This window comes from Olea europaea, chromosome 3 (assembly GCF_002742605.1).
Source record: "Olea europaea var. sylvestris chromosome 3, O_europaea_v1, whole genome shotgun sequence".
NCBI classification, from domain to species: domain Eukaryota; kingdom Viridiplantae; phylum Streptophyta; class Magnoliopsida; order Lamiales; family Oleaceae; genus Olea; species Olea europaea.
In genome coordinates, this window is record NC_036239.1 from 9,176,208 (window position 1) to 9,184,165 (window position 7,958).

The 7,958-nt window shown below is 35.2% G+C and overlaps 2 protein-coding genes across 3 annotated transcripts in view; one reads left to right on the top strand and one right to left on the bottom strand.

The window, feature by feature from the left end:
- LOC111391461 overlaps positions 1–696 on the top strand; it is a 3,004-nt gene extending 2,308 nt beyond the window's left edge. Inside the window, exons 2-3 of one of the 2 annotated variants that reach the window (XM_023016690.1) lie at positions 168–251; positions 379–696. In XM_023016690.1, coding sequence (XP_022872458.1) covers positions 168–251; positions 379–559 — 265 coding nt within the window. In that variant the 3' untranslated portion in view covers positions 560–696. Of the gene's footprint in view, positions 1–167; positions 264–378 lie in introns of both variants that reach the window. The other variant, XM_023016694.1, reaches the window with a different exon arrangement.
- Positions 697–1,092: 396 nt separating this feature from the next.
- On the bottom strand, positions 1,093–6,522 carry LOC111385314. Its single transcript, XM_023009696.1, has 5 exons — positions 6,039–6,522; positions 4,847–5,353; positions 3,505–3,765; positions 3,326–3,417; positions 1,093–2,149 (listed from the first exon to the last, which is right to left on the bottom strand). The coding sequence occupies exons 1-5, from the start codon at positions 6,135–6,137 to the stop codon at positions 1,366–1,368; spliced, it is 1,743 nt and encodes a 580-aa protein (XP_022865464.1). The 5' UTR covers positions 6,138–6,522; the 3' UTR covers positions 1,093–1,365.
- Positions 6,523–7,958: the final 1,436 nt, after the last annotated feature.

Consider the following 7,958-nt stretch of genomic DNA (forward strand, 5'->3'; position numbering starts at 1 on the left):
TTTTTTTTTTTTTTTTTTTTTTTTTGGAAAAATAGGTTTTGAAATGGTAATTTTGGGAGAATGTGAGATTAAAAAATATGGAAAATTTTTGAGTTTACATATAAAATTATTCTGACGAGAGAATGTGGGTGTGAATTTGAATATTTTCGTTTTTGGTTCTGTTCCAGAAAGAGCTGCGATGGGGTGAAGGATTCAAGAAAGCAAAGGACAACCTCAACTGCTTACAAGCAAATCAGAGGCCCGGATTGCTCGTAAGTTGATTGGTAACACATCTTTATCTTTTTTTCATTTCTATTTTACAAAATAATAACCGTTATACCGTGTACAATCATCTTAAACAGACGAATCAAATGATATTTTTGTTCGAATTGAACGCAGGCAATGTGGGAAGTCATTCAAGCCTGAGAAACTACATTCACATATGAAATCCTGCAAGGGAATGAAAGCCTTAGCCAATGGAACTTTTAATCCTGCACTTTCTGCATCTATAGTTCAGACGACATCTCAAAGACTGTCATCGAAGGAATCCCAAAATGAGGATTCAATTTCTGGATACTAAATAACTACTTAATTCTTACAGTTTTTCATTTCATAGGATTTATTTTAATAAAATTTAAGAATGTTTTCTTACTCTTCATGAACTTCTGCAAACTGTTCCTTTTAATGTAAAGGATGCAGAGTGAATTTAATCAGCGATAGTTAATTCATCAGTTTCTGTTATTTAGCACTAGCACCCCCAAAAAAGACAGTAAATGTAAAGTAATACTATCCCGTGTTTGGATTAGATAAAAATCATTTTTTTAATACATATTGATAACATCAAAGAGATGTGTAGTTAAAAATTTGATAAAAGTTATGGATATCATGAAATGTGGTTGAAAATGAGTTTGAGAAAAATGAATTTTTTGAGTTTCCTAGAAACCTTTCTTCCAGGTCCCAAGATAAGAGTCATTTCCGCTTTATTTCTTTGGTTACAAATTAAGATGGCAAGAGTGGAGCTCTACCAACTGATCTATATCCCCTCGAGCCAAGTGGAACATACATGAAACAATCAAATCCTTCTTCTCTTCTTTCCGGAGTTGCAGCTGGGGACCAAACATGGGCCTAATAACCACAGCTAAAAACTAAAACGAGTAAGGGTGAGATAAAATATTCAGAAATTCACAACTACATTAACTTAATTATGTTCTCATTTGGGAAAGCATAAATAAACCTTCCTATACATTTAACTAAAAAGGAAGCACGAACATGCCTATCCTCTCTCTCCGAGATACAATGAAGTTGACAAAACTCAAATAACTTTAACTCAGAATTGTATTGTGATAAAGATATCGATTCTGTAGTCCTAGCTTATCTGGTCAGGCTCTACCTGCCTGCAATAAGTGCAGAGTTGACATGATCAAGTAGAAATGTGTATAACTTCTTCTTCAACCTTTCCATCCTTTCATCATCACCACATCCTTCTTTAAATGCATCATCCAACCATTGATTAACCCTTCTAAGCTGCCCAAGAAGGCCTGCAATATCAGAACTATCTCCCTTGGTTCTCAGTCCAAATCCGTTGTTTAAAGAACCTTCCAAATAATTCAAAAACCAGATACGAGATGATGAGAGCAACTTGTCTGCTAGAAGAGCAACATCTTTTAATCCTGAGTCCTGTGACCAAGCTTCCATTCCAACACTCGTTCCTTTTGTGCTGGAAGAAGAGCGCCTTGAACGAGATTGCAAACCTTTCACCTCTGAATCTGCTCTCCTTGACCCATGGTTTAATGGGGTTTTCTTGATTTTAGGTGAATGATTCTCTTCATTTTTCATTGCAATGTTTTCTATTCTGACATAGTGATGTTTGTCACCATTTGTAGTGCACTTTTCTCCTTCCTTCGTAAATAAAGAGAATTTGGAAAGACCAGTTCCAACAGCAGCTTGCACCCACAACGAGGCATTCTTATTTGCAGAATTGTGGCTAATCTTCGGTGGTGAACATTGCAAGCCACTGTAATTGCTTTCTTTCGCATCAGAAGCCCTACCGCTTACCAGAGCATTAATAACTACAGCTGCTTTCTTCATTCTCTCGTCAAGGCTCAAAAACTGCTCTACAAGTGGTCCTGCAGAATCTCTCTGCGACAAGTCACATAGTTCTGCAAACATGCTACAGAAAAAGGGCAGAGATCTTAGCTAACAACCTTGAACAGGTTAAGACGTCCCCCTCGGGACAATTAAAGATTCGTGCAGACAAGACAAAATAATGCCACCTGGAATTGTGAGTAAATATAACTGCAAGAACATTATATTATATGTCAAATGATTCACTCTCATTGTCCAAGAGTAGAGAATGTTAATATCCCTCTGTTATGGACTAAAATGAGAATATATAAACTACTGGTTGAGAGGAATCACAACGCAGAATCAAAGATCCGAAGAGAAAATAAGCTTTCATAATCCATAGCTTTAATTTTGTGCTGCACTTAATTGCATCTTTATGAATTCAAAACTAAATAACTTCCACTAGAAATGATTATAAACAGCTTAAATCAACTACACTAATGTTTGGGAAGTGTTTATAAACGGTTTAAATTTTAAAAAGATAGAAATGAGTGGTGGATAGATGAATAGTACTTGTAGGTCCCACTAAATGTGGATGAAAAAGTGAATTGACAAAATATAAACAATTCATGAACATCAGCCAAATATATTACACTCTACAAGAAGAGTAGGCATCTTTTATTTATTAAATTATATGTCTAAACTAATAAATAGCAGTCTTGTAACAATCAAAATGTGTCGAAAGGTGACTTATTGAAACTTAAAAGGTCCCACTCATCAACTTTACATTCTGACATTACCATTCGCTTAAGATTGACAAAGGCGATTGTTCAAATTGCAGAAGACTTAAAAGTTCATAGTTGGTGCATTGATTTAAGACCTATAAGAAAATGCCTTCCAGCAACGGACAACACAGACATGCATACAAACTCATAGATGAACATGTCACATGAACATTCTTAATCACACATGCAAAGAAAAAGATAATTTTTAATGCATCACAACTATAACCTGCCAATTAAGAAAGGGGAGCAATGTGTTAAAAAAATAGAAACTGGAGTATGAAATGAATGTGTGATCTACTAAAAATCAGACGCAGCTGGATTTGCTACTTGGCATTTAGTTGAATGCAAAAAATGGCAGAGTAGAATCAGTAAATTAGGGATCAGTGAAACATTCTATTTATGCTGACAAGACAAATCACGTACATCAGCAGAGCATATTGCCATAAATTCTGAGATTAACAGCCATGGTATCATATGTGAAAATAGAAACAAATTACCTCATGCAGCGAATGATCCCTTCTGATGCAGATGCTTCTTCTAGTGCACGAGCTGCAGATACAAACGCGACATTCCTATAATTTTGGACTTCCTGAAAAGCAGCATGACTCATATAAACATGATTTTATAGAACAGTCAGAATATAAAGCTTACAAGTTTTGTACATCTGAATGTGTACCTCTCCAATGTGTTGGATGGTAGGAGAAAGTGAACTCCACAAGTTCTTTGAATCTGACAATATTTGACAGTTGATATTACTAGGAAGAGTATCGCCATCTGATGACTTCAGATTTTTTGTTATAGGCTTGCTTAAATGCTTTGGAGAAACAATCACGTTCTTGTTTTTAAGTGGGAAAACACTCGGATGCTTCAGCATCAATTCCTTCTCAGGAGAAGCCTTCTTATTAACCATCTCTGGAGAAGCCTTCTTAGTAACCATCTGCAAAGGCAAAATACATTAAGTTGGAGAAAATATCGACGTAATGTCATCATGTGCAAGAAATGTTCAAACAAACAAAAAGCCTACTTGTGTGAGAATTAAAAAGATACAATCAAGAATCACTATCTATTCAAGAACATATCAGAGTAAACACTCAAAGAAGTACAAGTTCTATTGCAAATCAATATTTATTTGGAACTGGAAATTGAATGCAAATATTAGTGAAAAACCTTAGTATATTTGAGAAAATATATTCAATACAGGGACACAAAGATGGGGGAGAGTGAGAGAGTGGTATAAAGTTTTTTAACGGTCCACTAATAACAAGTTGCTGAAATTTAGAAGACATTATTATCAGAAAGATTAAGAAATAAACCTAAAAATGTTCATAGAAAAACAAGTAATTTTTGAAAGCTGAAATATTGTAAAATTGAGATTATGCTTGTGATTTTGCACAAGAGTTAATACCGTATAATTTGAACAGACCACTTTCTTTGGGACAGAAGAGGATCAGAAATCATCCAAATCATATTTTTCTTTCCTGATCAGTTATATTCATTGCAGAAATCAAAATATTAATGAAGAAGGTGGGCTCAGGGATAAATTACTGAAACTCTAGGATGGTATAATAACTGCATTAGCTACTTCTCTATAATCCAATACTTGTTGGACCACAATCCTATTATATGGTTTAGAATCACTTAAATTTGCCATTACGACATGAACATCACAAGACAGTAGAGTAGAGTCAATAATATCTATTGCTATTTTCCCATTGTATTTTTCCACTTCTATTAAGGAGGATATATAAAAATCAATGTGTCCCTCAAAAACAGAAAATGTACAAGGAAAAGCAGGAAATTTCACCCTTATTGAACTTTGTTGTTGTCCCTTCCTTATTCCATAATTGTCTGTTACAGGCTTAAACTTTTGGTACAGTAAAATTATCAAAAGAACCATAGATATATAAAAGTTCACTTTTTAAACAGAACAGAAATTGGCAAAAACAGAAAACGTAATTCAATTAATCCAGTGAGCAAGAACCTATATTGCCTACTTATACATAAAGGGAGATGCTTACAGAATCTGAAAACGAATGTGAATTGTTTGATTTAGACTTCGATGTGCCTTTAGCATCATTTTTACGAACAGGACTGTTATCCCATACTTTTCTAGTCGAATCCAAGCTCAATCTTCGACCTTCCCCACACCCAACCTTCGCATTTCCTAAAGAAAGCCTTCTATTTTTACCCTCTGCAGCTTTCTTTACCTTTCCCTTTGATGTTTTCACCTTGGCTTCAACTTTCTTAGCATTCAGAAAATCACTGGCAATCAAGTCCTTAGGATCTCCAATGCATGGCCGCCTCTTGGGGACTGGTTTAACACCACAAAGCACCGGAACAGGGGAGCCAGTATTGAGTCTAGTGACATGAATGAACTGTCCGAGTTGGATCTTGTCACCCAGTATTAACTCCACATCTTCATCTGATACAGACACATATGCTGAATGCACTGAATCTGAAACTCTCAAATAATATCCCCTGGTCTCCCATGGATCATCTTCTAGTGAAGGCACAATACTAATAACCTAAAATACAAACGCCCCGCATGAGAAAATTTACTGAATTTGCAAGAAATGCAATTAACACTCAACAGAATCAGAAAAGAAGAAAATTTACATTGTTCATAAAATGATAACCAAATTCTCATCACCCCCGGAAGGCAACAAACAATGAAAGCGTATGATTAATACCGATTTCCATTTGTTCATATGAAATAAATGCTTGAAAATGCCATTAACATTTGAGAAAGAAAAATATCTACAGCGTTGATAAAAGAAAAAAACAAAACCTCATTAGCCCAGAAAGAAGCAAAAAAATGAAAATACAAGACAAATGCTATTGACTATAATACAAATAGGAAAAGGGAGGGGAAACAACATTCACAACGTTAATAAAACAAAACACACAATCTCGTTTGCCCAGAAAAGGGGCAAAAACAATGAAAATCTATGAATAATATAGATTTCTTTTTCTTTTCATCCCCGAAAAAAAAAATTTTGAGAGAGAGAACAACACTTGAAAATGCCAGTAACTCTCAACAGAAAAATATAATTAAAAATAAAAATAAAAATCACAACGTAGCTAAAAATAATACCCACAATCTCAGTAGCCCAGAAAAGGAAAGCGAAGAAATACAATCAAAATGCATGATTTATAGTCTTCTTTTCATTTTCATACAAAACAAAATCTTGAAAAAAATCATTTACATACCTGAAGAAGAGCAGAACGGTGTTCCCCAGCAACTTTAAATTCCTTGTTATCTACATTCTGAAGAAGCTTAAGCAGTATCCCTGGTGTAAGAGAAGCCATTCTAATGAAGCAGTATCAATAGATATTTTTGAAACAAATATCCCTTAAATACTCAACGTGTGCTAACACCATAGCAAGAAATAATTAATGGGAAGAGCGGAAAGCGAAGTTGCAGTACAAGATTTGAGGAGGTTGGGGCCGGGTCGGGCCAAGGCAGAACGAATCTCAAAATGTCATTGGAGGGGATGGGTTGTGGGGACACGTGGCGAGTTGGGATGTCATTTGGAGACTGGGGTAGCAGAGGATAGAGGGAGAATATTATAGACGCAGATGACGAGGTTTTTTTTAATCTGGTTTTCAAATAAACAAATCGCATCAAGCAAATGGCGACAAGGCTAGGGTGGTATGCTACAGTATTTTAAGTACGTCTTTATGTGTAGACGATAATACCCTTTATAAGAATACCATTTTTTGGTTTTTCTTTTTAAATCAATCGAAACATTTGATCTCATCAAGTAAAAAAAGGAAGGGTAATTGGCACAAAATGTCCTTACCTGCTAATTGTCCTACCACACTTAAAGTTATATCTAGAAATTTCGTAGTCCAACTTTGGGATTCCATCTCTTTGTTTACTCTTTGCACCACCTCGCACCCCATGTCGTTCAAATCAAGCTCCCTATCACAGTCCACTTCCCATCTCTCCAAAAACTTGACATATATATATAACACATTGTATTCACGAGTTTAATAAAAATCAATTTTGGATAATTATACTATTGAATCCACATTTTTTTTCATGATACATGTATCTTCAACATTTTTATTTTAAAGCAGGTGTTGCTGGCTTCCTAAGCCTGTACCTGATGAACTCGTTGAGGCTAAGAATAAAGTTTAGAATTCGATTCGAACATTTCCTTTGAAGGTGTTCATAAACTAAAGTACTAGTTCACTGGGGGACTATGTTAAAAACCTATTAGAGTTAAGTAAAACCTTTTTGCATTCAATCATATGTTACGCTTCGGGCAAGACCAAGCATTTTGCTGCTTTATTCACAACAACTAAGAGAAGGATTCGTACTTCGAGTTTTTTACATTCAAATTCTATTTTATAAAACTATTAAAATATCAATTAAATGTAAATAATGCCAAAACAATGAACAACGAACAAAATGTGACATTACCCATAAAAAGAATTGAGTTATATTTGCTTTTAATGCATCAAAATACCATTGAAGGAGAAACAGTGAAAATTTACTTTTGTTCGGTTGACGAGGAAATTCTTTAACAGCACTGAGAATATTTTGTATTGTCAAAATGCTTACACGAGTTAGCTCAATAAAGATACAAATTCATTCTTGTTTAAAGATAGTAAATTTCTTGAAATTTTCTATAAATTGTATTTGCATAATTATAAAACTCAAATGTATAGGATGGAGGGGCAAAAATGAGAAATTTGAAAGTGATGGTGTCTTGAATGACGTGAGGTTCTGCTGCAAGGAATCAAAAACTGGGTAAAGAATCAAGAAAAGTTATGTGTTGAAGTTGAAATGTCAGAAGGTTTGGGAAAGTGATCGTAGGTCCATATGTATGATTAGATGTTCCTTTTCAACAATTTCTTATTTATGAAGAATTTTGCTAGAAGAACAGAGGGTCTGTCAGCCCCTGACTGAACCCCACCCATGGGGGTGGGCTCCACGCAAAAAAAGGGACCAGCCCCACCTATTGGTGGGGTTCGGTCAGGGGCCTGTTAGGCCCCCTGACCCCTGTTTTTGTAGCAAACTCCATATAAGAAACCCCCACCCCACTCCCATCTGGTAGCAACTCCCATCCAAAAACAAAGTTAGGGAAATTTTTTTAAAGAAAGAGTGTGATTTTATTGCCA

Excerpts from the sequence above, each read along its gene's own strand:
- LOC111385314 (XM_023009696.1), bottom strand. The coding sequence starts at position 6,137 with ATGGCTTCTCTTACACCAGGGATACTGCTTAAGCTTCTTCAGAATGTA. Across the intron at positions 5,354-6,038 it reads ACCGTTCTGCTCTTCTTCAG|GTTATTAGTATTGTGCCTTC; the intron begins GTATGTAAATGA and ends TTTGTATTTTAG. Across the intron at positions 3,766-4,846 it reads CACATTCGTTTTCAGATTCT|ATGGTTACTAAGAAGGCTTC; the intron begins GTAAGCATCTCC and ends TTGCCTTTGCAG.